Raw genomic sequence first — 15,604 nt, 5'->3', positions numbered from 1 at the left:
TGCATTTATTTATTTATTGAGTGTTGATGTGGTATGGCTGTACTTATGGAGCAGTGACCGCATTTTGTAAAACTGAATTTCCCCTAGGGGATTAATAAAGTAAATCAATCAATCAATCAATCAATCAATCAATCTATCTATCTATCTATCTATCTATCTATCTATCTATCTATCTATCTATCTATCTATCTATCTATCTATCTATCTATCTATCTATCTATCTATCTATCTATCTATCTATCTGTCTGTCTGTCTGTCTGTCTGTCTGTCTGTCTGTCTGTCTGTCTGTCTGTCTGTCTGTCTGTCTGTCTGTCTGTCTGTGTAATTAATGAAGAATTAAGACCCAAGCATAGCATTTACAGGGAAATGACAACAGGGAAATGTTTGAAAATGCATAATTCCATTTAAAAAAGAGCAAAATATCACTCCTTTAAAGGGAATTTATTCATTATTCTTTTAAAAGTCAGAAAAAATTTAGATATTACAGCAATTTATAATTCTTTGGGTCCTGGGGAGACACCAGATTTCTATTTTAGGTCCAGGAACTCCAGCTTTTGCAGTCACACACACACACACACACACACACACACACACACAGCAGGAGTTAGATATGACAAAGACAAAGTGTGTGTAGGAGAACCACAGAGGCCGCCTCATCACTCCTGTGTGTGTTTGTACGTAATAAACAAACATGTGAGGGATAAAAAAATAAAAAAAACAATTAAAAATGAGTGTGTACGATGTCAGTGTGCATGTACATACTGTGTTAAAAAGTGTGTGGTCATTTGCAAGAACAAATAGTGTCCGCAGGACGTCATTGGGGGGGTTATCTCCCTTTGCCTCTGTGTATTCCTGATAACAGGTAGAAACATGCAGTTTTGTTGAAGGGTTGAAGGCAGACTGTTCTTGTTTCTCCATTTTCCTCAGAGGAACGGTTGGACATGAAAAATGCATGAGACGCCTTTACAGCACATTCTTTCAAAAATCATCATGAGGGTGATTAAAAAGCGGTTCACAAACACACTGCCTTTTAAAGTTTCATACATCAGGATATCCAAGTTGTTGATGTGATAGAGGGAGAGTGGGTTGAGATCCAATTTCCAAGCTTCATTTTCTCTCTGTCTTTAATTACCTCTCTTAAAATCTCCTCTATGAGACTGCAGCACAACTGCATCGAACCATCCTGCTATTATACTTAAAGTATCAAGTCTGAGACCATTTAGTCCGGTTTGTGATGTGATGTAATGTACTGCAATGAAATTACGTGTGGAAAATATATTACCCACGTAAAGTTGCTTCACATCAGTTTGCTGGAATACAAAACCGATAAAACTAGGGGAAACTTTTAACTCAACATCTGTCTTAATGTCAGAATATCATTTTTATATCAGTAGAATCATTTCATCTTTATTAGTCAATGATTTTATCTGTCCAAATTTGGGTTAAGGTTAGGTTTTAAGCCAAATATTAGTCAGTATTTAACACTGGCTTTTCCATTGAACATCTGTGCAAAACTTTACTGATATTTACTAAATGCTGGAAAAACAGAAGTGCGTCATGTCGTTTTTTCCATTAAATCACAAATACGATGATTTTTTTATTTATTATCACGAGATGACATGAGAAGTCATTCCATAAACACGGCAACGAACATAAATATCATGTTGATTTACAGATAGATTTATTATTATTATATATTACCCTTCTACAGGTGCACATGCAGACCTGAATTCAGAGAAACACATGGATCTATGGACTGGGGGTGGGGGGTTAATCGTAAGATGGGGCGGGGGGGGGGGGGGGGGGGTCCATGCTGTACCACAGGAGGAGTACACACAGACAATATGGCAGTAAAACTGAAAGTGAAACTTAAGATACTTATTAGACGGGGTCAGTTAATCGTAAGATGGGTGGTCTGGGGGGAGATGAATAAAATGGGGGGGTAGAGGGGGGAGGGAGTTCTCCATAAGTACCGCGACCTGCAGGCGTCAATGCTCCTCTATCCCGTACTAAATTAAAAAATGATTCGGTTTCCTGGTGTGTCTACACATACAGGGTGGGGAAGCAAAATTTACAATGAACATTTAGTTGTTTTTTCTCAGCAGGCACTACATCAATTGTTTTGAAACCAAACATATATTGATGTCATAATCATACCTAACACTATTATCCATACCTTTTCAGAAACTTTTGCCCATATGAGTAATCAGGAAAGCAAACGTCAAAGAGTGTGTGATTTGCTGAATGCACTCGTCACACCAAAGGAGATTTCAAAAATAGTTGGAGTGTCCATAAAGACTGTTTATAATGGAAAGAAGAGAATGACTATGAGCAAAACTATTACCAGAAAGTCTGGAAGATACTATTAAAGGAGAATGGGAGACGTTGTCACCCGAATATTTGAGGAACACTTGTGCAAGTTTCAGGAAGCGTGTGAAGGCAGTTATTGAGAAAGGAGGAGGACACATAGAATAAAAACATTTTCTATTATGTACATTTTCTTGTGGCAAATAAATTCTCATGACTTTCAATAAACTAATTGGTCATACACTGTCTTTCAATCCCTGCCTCAAAATATTGTAAATTTTGCTTCCCCACCCTGTACTGTGCCATGTTTCTTTTAAAACTCTTCTGTCAACATCTGTTTTTTTTTGTTCATGTGGCTCTATGTGCGGGAAAAGGTTTTTCCATTGCAGTTTTGCATGATATACCAATTTTGCTACACCTGAAAAACCATCTCTTGGACAGTATTTGGAGTATTTGGACAGTTTATCAGTGCTTATACATGTTATACATTCACAAAAATACATTTATTCAACATTTTTGTTGTGGAACCTCCCGTAATTACACAATATATTTGTCAATTAACAAACAAGTCTTGTTAAACTTACAGAACAAATACTTCTTTTATGGTTAATTGTCAGTAATTTTATTTGTTTTTTGGGTTTTTTTTGGTTTGTTTTTTACAGTATTAAACTTTAAAAAATTAACAGTTTAATCTCATAAATAGAAAATAAATATTTGTGAAATTACGATACATTTGCAAATGTATTTTAACTCTATTTTTCTGTGAAAAAATAAAAATTTCTTTTAAAAAATTGAAATTTTATGGTTATTCACAGTTACGGTTTTTTCGTGTTGTTTTACATTTGACGTGTAAAATCAGTCTATTTTTGTCATTTCATTGATATTTTCCTGTATCTTAAAAATACAGGAAAAATCTGTAAAATAAACAGTGAAAATTCTGTTAAATTACAGATTTTTGTTTAGGCAGTGTAGGCAAATCTTTATGAGAAAGTTATATTCACACAATTTGCATGTCAATGGAAAAGCGACTAGTATTAGTAGTAATAAAAAGGCATGTTCCTGTTAAAAACGGTTTTAGGTTATGGTTCAGTGAAAGAAATCCTAAATGTATTTAAAGTCACTAAGTTTTATTCCAAAAGAGTCCCAAAGAGTTGTAGCCTCAGGGGGACAAACTGTTATGGTAATGTCATATCCTGCCACATTGTGCACTGGGATGTTCTTTGGATAGAATGATAAATTTGCACATCTGTCATTTGTCAGCTTAAAATCCCCAAAGTCAGTGAAATGATGAGGCAGAGATGGGATGCAGATATGCATCCTTAGTCTAGATCAGGGACTGAACACTTATTTTCAGCCAGTGGAGCAAAAGAGATTTGAAAACATATTGCTGCTTATGTGGAAAACCAAAGAGGTGACCTGAGAATGAGAGTAACAGAAGCACAGTTTGAGAAACCAGTCAAGTCGAGTTTGAAGCCCTTTCATTTTCCTGTCTCCAAACCTTTCCTTTCACTCACCCTACATTTCTGAGTCTAATCCTCTATAGTTTCTCTCTCCTTGAATCGGTAATGAATATTCATGACGTTGATATTTGCATTACTGGCTCCTGAAAGAGTCTGGGTACACAAAGGTGACAGCCGTCAACCTCAGGAGGCGGCAGTATTCAGAGATGAAAGATAGAGGTTGAGGAGGGAAGGAAGAAGTAAATATAAAAAAAAAAAAAAAAACAAACTCAGATAAATGTAAAGCGAAATGGGAAAACAGAACGCCAAGTAAAAGTCAAGCTCATTAAATTCTGTTCAGCCCCAAAAAAAGTTGCACATGCTATATTTGACTGCACCCCCTTCGGTTTGGATTACAGGAGACATTCACTGTCACATCTTTTTTTTGCCACATAATGCTTATGTTGTGTCACAATAAGGTTCATAATGTTTTTTTCTATCCATAGTTGCATTAATTTTTATCTGTCCTGGCATTGTCCAATCTTTTTAAAGACATGAGAGGCTACTTACTGCAGTTACAGTTAAATAAACAGCCTAGATTGAAAAAAAAAAAGTGACTGCCTGGATTTAACTAAACACACAGTTCAGATCCTTTCATTGGTAAGTACTGCAGTGGTTAATAATGTTTCAGCTGGAACAGGTTATTGAACTCTAACTGATGCTATAAATACAGGGTTCCTACAAGTTACATTTAAGACTTTTTAAGACTACTTGGACAGAATTTAATGCCCGTATCACAGTCTATTTCAACTGGCAAAAATTTGTGACTCCTAGAATTTAGGAAAACTCATGTCAACCAGGTCAAGAATGATCTTTTTTTTCCAACCAGGCATTATTAAATTTGCACATTCCCATACTTACTTTTTGTCCCTTAAAGTTCCCAAACTCGGCTTTCTTAGGCAGCGCAGCATAACTAACGGCTGCACGTGTGTCGGGCTGAATGTTCTGTGATAATTTCTCACCGGGGGCTGCAAAGTTAGCGATAATTGGTTCCTAATTTTATATCAGACTTCAGACTAGAGCCTGACCGATATGGGATTTTTGGGGCCGATGCCGATACTGGGGGCTAAAAAAAGCCGATATCCGATACATCGGCCGATATCCGATATTGCCCGATATATGAAATAAGAACACTGATCTACACAGGATATAATAATCTTATATTAGATAATTGTGGACAGGTGGGTTAACAGTTGCATACATCTTTATCTCACTAATATAATTTACACAACTTTCAAATGCAAACTATGCAATCACAAAAATAATTAGAGCAAAAAATATGACTGACCACACAATTATGTTTTCACTCACACATTTGGATGTGTCTGCCACACGATACTACAACTTCTTATGTGGACTAAGGACTAAACTGAGCATGTGCAGAGTGAATTAGGTGAGTCCTAAGTTGTTCCTGATTGGAGCAAGAGTTACAACTGACCCGTGTTACAACTTTCCCCAGTCTCCCCTACACTATTAACACCCAGGCCTGCTGGCAGAATGAAACTGTGAGGTAGACAGGAAGTGCATGGAAATGGGTTTGTGTGGGGGGGTGAGTACTTCATACGACGAAGGGGGGGGTCTGTGATTTTCAGAGCGGGGGGGGGGGGCATAGTGGTCCAAGCTCGTCAGAGTGCGCGGTAGCAGTCCATGATTTTCGCCGGGGGGGGAGATAAGCACTCCATCCTTATCAGAGCATGCGGGGGGGGGGGGGGGGGGATTATGTGATTGTGATTGTGTGTGTGTGTGTGGGGGGTGATAGCATCATTGTCCGAGCAGGAGTGAAAGTGAAACTAACTTGCTTTAAAGTTCAGCTTATTCTCCGGGCAGCGCGCACACAAACACACACACACACACACACACACACACACGAGCAGCGAGTGACAGAATCTCCGCGCAGCAAAAACAAAAAATTAAATATCGGCTACATATTGGCCGATGTTGATTAATTGGTGATACGCTATAATTGGACGGCCGATTAATTGGTCGGGCTCTACTTCAGACTTACTTTATTGTCATTAAATAACGCACCATCAGTACATTATTAAACGAAATTTCCGTGCTTAGCTCACCACAGTGTCAGTTCATAAAAAAATAAATAAAAACACACCTCACAAAATATAAAAGTAGCCTAAAATACTGTAAACACTTTGAATGCATATGAATAAAAATTTAAATAAAAACTTAAAAGACTAAAAGACTAAAAACTAAAGTGCATAGTGCAATAAAGTGCTTCAAATTATTGCACTAACGGGGCAGCAGCAGCTTTGGAACAGGTCCTATTTTCTTTGGCTGTTCAACAGTCTTATGGCCAGGGGGAAGAAACTGTCTCTGAATCTGGATCCGAGTCTCCTGCAGCGTGAACAGTCCATGGTATAAATTGTCAGGTTGGAACGAGTGGAACTGAGTCGACTAACGTTACTTTCTTTGCACTTTGGACATTTAACAGACACATTTAAACACAATAAAATGAACAAGTTTATGGCAACATAATTTAAACCCTACCATATAAAATTTAATACCTTTTAAAGACTTCCTTAAGGTATTAAATGCAGGTTTGTAAATTCAAGACTTTTAAGACTTTTTAAGACCCCGCAGGAACCCTGTAAGTAGGTGCACCGTACAAATAATTCAACAAAATATGAGAGCCTCGTTTCCACTGTGAAAATGTTACCTGGCCTGGAACTGTAAACACATTTCAGTTGTTTACATTGTGATTGACCTGTTTTTTGTTTTGTTTTGTTTTTTTTCCTTAAATGTACCAGAATGCCCTGTCTTGATATGCATGTTTTCTTTGTATTTTTGGAGGGGGGTTCTGTTTGTTTATCATGTCCGGTGTCAGTCTTTGTATTATGAACACATTACCTGAAATTATAGCCTAAGTGTTTAACCCTTTACACCAAAAATGTTCCACCTGGACCTTTTTTCTTATTTTGACTAAAAAAAGGTTAGACAATATGCTGTGAGTGAGACCGTTTGCCTATTTTTCCAGAACTTTCAAAATTTAGCAATCATTTACAATTTTCTGCATGTTATAATTCTGCTAAAACGGCCTATTCTCCAGCTTCTAGTACAGGCATGAGTGAAATTACTGCAATGACCTAATAAAACCTATAAAGCGCAACGTCTCAGGTTCCAGAAACTGTTGGAATTTTTCCAATTATACCAACAGTGGATGAGTTACATCCATCCAAACTGCATATGCACAGGGCATGTCAGCGATGGCATGTCAGGTTTTAAAGATTAAATGTTGAAAAGTTCTATAAATAAAGTTTAAAAAAAAAGAAAAAAAATGTCACAGTGAATGTCTCCTGCACTCAAAACCAAAGGAGGTGCAGTCAAATATTGCATGTGCAACTTTTTTCTTAGCTGGACAGTAGGGATGCACCCATACCACTTTTTTCCAGACCGAGTATGAGTACTTACATTTGAGTACTTGCCAATACCGAGTACCGATACCAGTACTTAATAATCTCATTCCAGTTCTTAGTTCCTTTTGTAAATGTGCTTTATTATCGTTGTCATTAGTCTGACTGGAACAAAGTGCTGCTACTGACATTTAATGTGTTGGAATGAGCGTTTGTCAATTAATCCACCAGGGGGCGCCGCTCTGAATGAACCATACTGGACAAATACCACGAAGAAGAGGAAAGTTTTATGAGAAGAAGAAGAAAGTCAGTAATAACAAACATGGAGACGACAGAGGTAACACTAATGTGATACTAATATTGCAGCGTTTTCATTGGTAAGGTTTAAAAGCGAAGCTTCAGCAGGAAGAGAAAAGAGAAATGAGTGATAAGTTTCATTTTCACTTCCGCTGGCGGTGGTCCGCACCACTCCGTACTCCCAGTGGTATTCTCTGTCTCCACCAGCACCTGGAAAACGGATGGAATGTACGCAGAGGACGGACAGAACGCTGCGTCCGTATCTGTCTGTGTCATTAACGTTACTGTCAGTCAGCGTTACTTTTATCACCGTCGTTTATTTCGAAAAATCTCCACACTCTTCACACTTATTCCTCCTCCTCGTACCTGCCACACTGAACTGGGAATGTCACACGGCCGTAAGTGGTATCGGTGCATTTGCATCGGATTACTTTTACGAGTACGAGTATGAGTACACACACTGAGTATCGGAGCCGATGCTCAATACTGGTATCGGTATCGGAGCATCCCTACTGGACAGTGTATGTGTTCTTACCTCAATGTAAATTGTTCGGTGTTGGAGTTGGTCTTCATGTAGATGCCAAATGAAACCGTCTTTCCGAGCCGAACCGGGCTGGGAGGCACCAGAACTTCAATATTTTCATCAAGTCTCAATCTCTCCCCTTTGGCTAAAACCAGGCCCATGCTCATTAAAACAGACCCCGCTTTCTGCATGTCCTGAAGACCTCCATCCACTAGGGGGCTCCACTGTCCCCCAAGACCCAGGCCTCCAATGGGCCCGACGTTGGTACCCTGACCCTTCCACGGCTCGTTAACAATAGACGGACAATCTGGACTGAGGCCTTCCACTGGTATGATTGAGTAATACACATCCACCGTGGGTAAAGCCCCTTCAGGAGGTCTTTTTCGCACTTGTGGGGGTGTAAACCAAGCTGGGGGAATCTCCAGACGGACAACACAGATGCCAGATGGTCCCACAAGCCGGCAGCCTGCTGAGGGAGCTGCCTCGCTACTGTCCCGGATGGCCACGGCCCTGACACATGGAAGGAGGTGTGGGGGAGGTGGGTCCGGCTCGTCCCAGCGCCGCCCGACCAGGTAAAACAAAACCTACGGAAAAAACAAAACAAATCAAAGTAAACATCAGTACTCAATCACAAATTAAACTAAAAACTTCTTATACAATTGTAGAAAAAAAACACTTTGAGATGGAAAAGAAAACATCTCTTTTTCGGTCCTGGAATGAGTTTTCTTTAATGATGACGGTGAGATGTCTACTGCTAAGAAGGAAATTACACCAAAATGCTAATTATCAAAATACATTTGCATATACAAGAAAATGCACCATCCCCTATTATGAGTGGATAACAACCTGTAATTAATGGGTGTTTTTACATTTAGTGCATTTTAGTCCTTACAATTAACCATATATGTGAATACTCTAAACCAAGGGTGTCAAACATGTGGCCCGGGGGCCAAATCCGGCCCACCAAAGGGTCCAAATCCAGCCCTTGGGATGAATTAGTGCAGGGGTGTCAAACTCATTTTAGTTCAGTTCCACATTCAGCTAAATTTGATCTGAAGTGGGCCGAACCAGTAAAATAATAACATAATAATATATAAATACTGTCAACTCCAAAATTTTCTCTATGTTTTAGAGCAAAAAAAGTAAATTTACATTATAAAAAGGTTTACGTCTACAAACTATCCTTTCAAAAGATGTGAATAACATGAACAAACTGAAAAAATAAGTGTAATTTTAACTATATTCTGTCATTTACACATGTACATTAGAACTTACAGATCACAGTGGATCTACAGATACACAAAATATTTAATAACAGACAGAATCTTGTTAAAATTGTACTTACTTCTCTTAAGACATTTCAGGTTGTTCATATTTGTTCAGGTTATTCACATTTTTTGCGAAATTATACTTTGTTTTAGTGTAAATACATGAAAATATTTACATTTACAAAGAGAAAAATTTGGAGTTGTCATTATTTATATGTTATTATGATAGTATTTTATTGAATCCTGCCCCACTTGAGAATGAATTGGTCTGAATGTGGAACCTGAACTAAAAGGATTATTAATATCTTAGTGTAATTTTTGCGTTTCACAAATTCATCCCAAGGGCTGGACTGGACCCTTTGGCGGGCCGGATTTGGCCCCCGGGCCACATGTTTGACACCTGTGAATTAGTGAAATGCAAAAATTACACCGAAGATATTAACAATCAAGGATGTTAAAATAAAGGTCAGTTTGATCTAAAGTGGGTCAGACCAGTAAAATACTATCATAATAAACTATACAGGGTGGGGAAGCAAAATTTACAATATTTTGAGGCAGGGGTTGAAAGACAGTGTATGACCAATTAGTTTATTGAAAGTCATGAGCATTTATTTGCCACAAGAAAATGTACATAATAGAAAATGTATAATTCTATGTGTCCTCTTCCTTTCTCAATAACTGCCTTCACACACTTCCTGAAACTTGCGCAAGTGTTCCTCAAATATTCGGGTGACAACTTCTCCCATTCTTCTTTAATAGTATCTTTCAGACTTTCTCGTAATAGTTTTGCTCATAGTCATTCTCTTCTTTCCATTATAAACAGTCTTTATGGACACTCCAACTATTTTTGAAATCTCCTTTGGTGTGACGAGTGCATTCAGCAAATCACACACTCTTTGACGTTTGCTTTCCTGATTACTCATATGGGCAAAAGTTTCTGAAAAGGTATGGATAATAGTGTTAGGTATGATTATGACATCAATATATGTTTGGTTTCAAAACAATTGACGTAGTGCCTGCTGAGAAAAAACAACTAAATGTTCATTGTAAATTTTGCTTCCCCACCCTGTACATAACGAAAACCACACATTTTTATTTGTTTTTGTGTAGAATAATGTAAAATTACACAAAATGTTTACATTTATAGACAGGTCTTTTACAAAAAATGTGAACTACCTGAAATGTCTGAAGAGAATTCAGTGTAACTGTGCTAATATTCTGCCTGTTATTAAATGTTTTGTGTATTTGTAGATCCACTGTAAGCTGTAATGAACTGATGAAAATGAGAAGCTGAGGCCAAATAATGGCATAAATTGTTAAAACTGCACTTTTTTTCTTAATAAATTACATTTTCTTCATGGTTGTTCTTGATTTAAATGTTTTAGCCCTTTCATGCACAATGGTCACTCCAGTGGACAGTTCTTCTCCAGCTGTTCTCTTGTATACTCATGGGTTTGGTTGTTTTAGTTCCATATCAGCCAACACAGTGGACACTTATGCACCATCCCATACACTGACATTCATACAATTATTGTGACTTTGCTGCTCTTGATAAACCTGATCTGCAGTGACATGGTTTAGTGTAAATTAATTGCTAATTGTTATTAGACTGTAATTAACAGTTTTCTGAAACAATTTTTTTTTTTTTTGCATATCCTCCTGACACCCAGCAATGCATTTTGTCCTCTGTAGGGGACAAAAGTTTGACAGTTTAACTTACAAAATACTGCCCATTGCAAAGGACATTCCATTAAAAAAATAAATCAATAAATAAAAATAATTTTTAAAATGTATGTGGAAAAAAACTATTGCATTATACAGTTTCCAATCAGGACCATTTTTAATATAAAAAAGCTAAAACTGTCAATTTCCTGGGTCTCAGGAGGATATTATCTCCATGAAATGAGTAATAACTAATATTAGAGTATGATAAAATGTGAGAAAACATCAGATTAGCAGCATTAAAAATGTTTTTATTTCATAGTTTTCACACAGTTTATCACTTTCTGATGATGAGTTTTAAATACATGTTTCTTTGCTTCAGAAATTAAATGTATGGTGTCCAGCTGAGTGGACATTTTTGTAACTCCATGAAAAATAGGTTCATAAAAAAAAAAAATTCAATTGTATTGTTTTTTTTCATCCCTAAAGAGGAATAAAAACACTCAAGAAAGAAATATTGACTAAGTTTCTCATAATTCATGCATGAAAGGGTTAAAGGTTAGTTTGTGAATGTAAACATTTTGATTATATAATTTCATGCTAAAACACAGAAGTTAGACATATGAATTTTGGAATTGATATTATTTATATATTATTCTGTTATTCTTTTAATGATCTGGCCTCATGTTGGGCTGTATGTGGCCCCTGGACTAACATGAGTTTGACACCCCTGCTCTAAACAGATTTCAGCATTGTAGGCTGTAAACAGATCATAAAGTATTACTCTGGGACGCTTGAAAGGAGAAATAGATGGAACCATAGAAATAATGGAGGAGGAGGAGGACCTATGGAAGCAGCTATGGCAGCTTTTCGACATATTTTCTGCATATGGAATGAAGGACACTTTAACCTGCAGCTGTCTGTGACCACTGTTGGGAGTCACAAAATGAATGCATTACAGTAACATTACTTTTTTGCTGTAACACAGGAGTGTAAGGCATTAATAATCAACTTTAAGAAATATTTTAGTTGGTACATGTTCAATAGCGCTTGCGTTACAACACACATTTTGCCTATAATTTAATTGTTCAAATGAAAAAAAACAACAAAAAAACAAACAAAAAAAAAATAAGACCTTGCGACCTTAATCTTTAAAGACAAAAACAGCCACTGGTGACTCAAACCATCTAAACTATTTAATACCTGTTGATCCATTAATTCTATCAAAACATGTAAATAATTGGTGTAAAATGCAATTTGTCATCTTTTCATGGTCCCATTTGGACTTTCAGAGGCTCCATAGTTACCATGGAAACACCGTCATCTTCTACAACAGTGATTCACCAGTAAAACCCATGTACGATAAATGACAGTTGCTTGGAGACGCTTATTTTTACATTCAGTTAATGATATATTTTACTGGAAATGTCACTTTTTCATAAGTTTTGATGTAATAACTCTCAAATGTAAAATCAGAATGGTGATAAAATTACATGATTATTAAATGAAATACAGGAAAATACCTGATTTTCACTGAAAAAGTGCACAATATGAAAAATGGAAGTAACTTACATACAGTAAGTCTGTCTGTGACACATACTGTATAAATGTTAAGGTTTACTGTCAGTTTCTAGCTGATAAAGAAATGAGGAGCTTCATTCAGAGTGCAGTGCCACAACAAAATAAAAAAAAAAAACAACTACATTTGTAAAGGTCTGGAGAGCGCCAAAGGAACCACAGTGGGAATAGAATGAGAAACTGTAATATGAACACAGAAAGAACAGCCTGTTTTCTGTTGGTCTACTTTAAGGACGGTTTCATTTTAGTCCACTTGAATCAAACCGAAGGTGATTTTCCATTTCAGGCATTTTCCATTTCAATCACCCTCTGAAGCACAGTAGTAGTAGTGGTAGTAGTAGTAGTAGTAGTAGTAGTACTGTCAGTACTAGTAGTAGTAGTAGTAGTACAAGTAGCAATAGTAGTGTTATTAGAAGTAATAGCAGTAATAGTAGTAGTACTAGTAGTAGTACTACTGTAGAGGCAATAGTAGTGTTAGTAGAAGTAGTAGTTGTAGTAATAGTGGTAGTAGTAGTAGTAGTAGTGTTGGTAGGAGTAGTAGTAGTAGTACTGTCAGTACTAGTAGTACTACTAGTAGTAGTAGTGGTAGCAGTAGTAGTACTAGTAGCAGTAGTAGTGTTAGTAGGAGTAGTAGGTGTAGTAGTAGTCGTAGTAGTAGTCGTGTTAGTAGTCGTAGTAGTAGTAGTCGCATTAGTAGTAGTAGTAGAAGCAGTAGTCGTGTTAGTAGGAGTACTAATTGTAGTAGTAGTACTGTCAGTAGTAGTAGTAGTAGTAGCAGCAGTAGGAGTAAAGTAGTACTAGTAGCAGAAGTAATGTTAGTAGATCTAGTAGTTGTAGTAGTAGCAGTGTTAGTAGGGTGTAGTACTTGTAGGAGGAGTAGTAGTAGTAGTGGCAGATGTAGTGTTAGTAGGAGTAGTAGTAGTAGTAGTAGTAGTAGTAGCAGTAGTAGTAGTGGTAGTAGTACTAGTAGCAGTACCAGTAGTAGTAGTACTAGTAGCAGTAGTAGTAGTACTAGTCGCAGTAGTACTAGTAGCAGTAGCAGCAGTACTAGTAGCAGTAGTACTAGTAGCAGTAGTACTAGTCGCAGTAGTACTAGTAGCAGTAGTACTAGTAGCAGTAGCAGCAGTACTAGTAGCAGTAGTGGTAAGTTCTATTCATGTCATGGTCCACACATATGTAGTGTATTTATCCCACAGTACTGAATTATTAAATGAATATATTCAAATGATGACTTTTGGATTGTGCTTACATTGTGCTTTATGTGACATTATTGCTGTCGGGTGGAAACCTCATAAGTCCTTTTTTTTTTGTCATAATACAATTCTCTTGGTCTGTCTTCATGTTGGTCTGGTGGTTTTAGAAATATTGAACCAATGAAAAGTGTTTTAAACGGCTTGTGGCTACATCTCTTAACTCCACTATTTATTTAGAATATACATAATTTTTCCAGCTTTATGAAAAATAACATTCTGGACATAAGAGGTTTCCACCAGACAGTCACATGTAGGATGACCTGGTGTAACACACATGATGAACATGAAACCACTCATACCTGTATCCAGGGCCGTGTCGACCCCACTTTGGGCACCACCACATGACCCTTGACCTTCCAGTTCAGAGTCACCTGGTTGGTGGTCAGCGTCAGATGAGGGGGCGGGCCCTGAAGCAGCTCCACTGGGATTGGTTGCTCGGTGCTCAGGTTTCCGTAGCTACAGTTGATGTTGGGCAGGGACTGCGGGGCGCTGACGCCGGTCTCCAGCTGCTGGATGAAGAAGGGCTCGGTCCGTGACGATAAGCTGCCGTTTCGCATGACCTCCTGATTGGCTTCTCGCAGAAAGAAGGCGGAGTCTGCGCCGCTCAGCTGGCACTGGACGGGGAGGTAGGTTGGAAGAGAGGAGGAGAAACGAGTCTGGAGGGAGTCGAAGCTGCCTCCTGGTCCACCTCCTGCTGCTCCTGCTTGGCTTTCAGACACTGAGGAAAAAACCAGAAAAGAGGAAGGAACACGTTAATTATATTATCATTTCCAAAAAGCTGTTTTACTGCTACACAGTAAAAAAAATCTGTAATTTAACAGAATTTTCACTGATTATTTTACAGATTTTTCCTGTATTTTTAAGATACAGGAAAATATCAATGAAATGACAAAAATAGACTGTGATTTTACATGTCAAATGGGAAATAACAAGAAAAAGCTGTAACAGTGAATAACCATAAAATTTCCATTTTTTAAAAGATTTTTTTTTCACATAAAAATACAGTTAAAATACATTTGCAAATGTATCATAATTTCATAAATATTTCTTTTCTATTGATGAGATTAAACTGTTAATTTAAAGATGAATACTGTAAAAAAATAATGAAATGAGATAAAATTACTGACAATTAACTGTAAAAGAAGTATTTGTTGTGTAAGTTTAACAAGACTTGTTTGTTAATTGACAAATATCTTGTGTAATTACAGGAGGTTTCACAACAAAAATGTTGAATAAATGTGTTTTTGTGAATGTATAACATGTATAAGCACTGATAAACTGTCCAAATACAGTTTTTATCAGTGGATTGTACAACTGAGTCTCATTGATATTTATTTATTTATTTATTCATTCATCCATTCATAGGTAATTTGATTGTTTTAATACATGAAAATACTCTTTATTAAACATTAAAAAGTAACAAAAACAAAACAAAACATGATTTACAGTGAAAAAATGAAAATACATAAAATACATATATATTATAATAAATGGTGATAAATCACTTGAGAAAGATTAAATTAATTTGGGAACTGCCTCAAAATTATCACTGGGTTTTTATGGGCTCAAGTCCCATCAAAAACCTGGGTTATTACAGAGTTATAGTAATAATTAATTAATATCAGAGAAGAACCAATAACACCTCCTGTAAAAAGTAAAAGTGTTCTTATTCATTTGTATTAGAACAGGGGTGTCAAACTCATTTTAGTTCAGTTCCACATTCAGCTAAATTTGACCTGAAGTGGGCCAAACCAGTTAAATAATAACATAATAATATATAAATAATGTCAAATCCAAACTTTTCCTATGTTTTAGAGCAAAAAAAGTTAATTTACATCATGAAAATGTTTAC

The 15,604-nt window shown here is 36.9% G+C and overlaps 1 protein-coding gene across 1 annotated transcript in view; it reads right to left on the bottom strand.

The window, feature by feature from the left end:
• Positions 1-15,604, bottom strand: part of LOC115425603 (transmembrane protein 132C-like) — a 519,800-nt gene that overhangs the window by 296,016 nt on the left and 208,180 nt on the right. The window contains exons 2-3 of the mRNA XM_030143237.1: positions 14,052-14,470; positions 8,004-8,575 (exon numbers count right to left, since the gene is read on the bottom strand). Of these exons, the coding sequence (XP_029999097.1) occupies positions 8,004-8,575; positions 14,052-14,470 (991 nt within the window). The remainder of the gene's footprint in view (positions 1-8,003; positions 8,576-14,051; positions 14,471-15,604) is intronic.

Source organism: Sphaeramia orbicularis, chromosome 9 (assembly GCF_902148855.1).
Source record: "Sphaeramia orbicularis chromosome 9, fSphaOr1.1, whole genome shotgun sequence".
Taxonomy (NCBI): Eukaryota; Metazoa; Chordata; class Actinopteri; order Kurtiformes; family Apogonidae; genus Sphaeramia; species Sphaeramia orbicularis.
The sequence above is the reverse complement of the archived record's forward strand: the minus strand, read 5'-3'. Positions and strand labels throughout refer to the sequence as shown.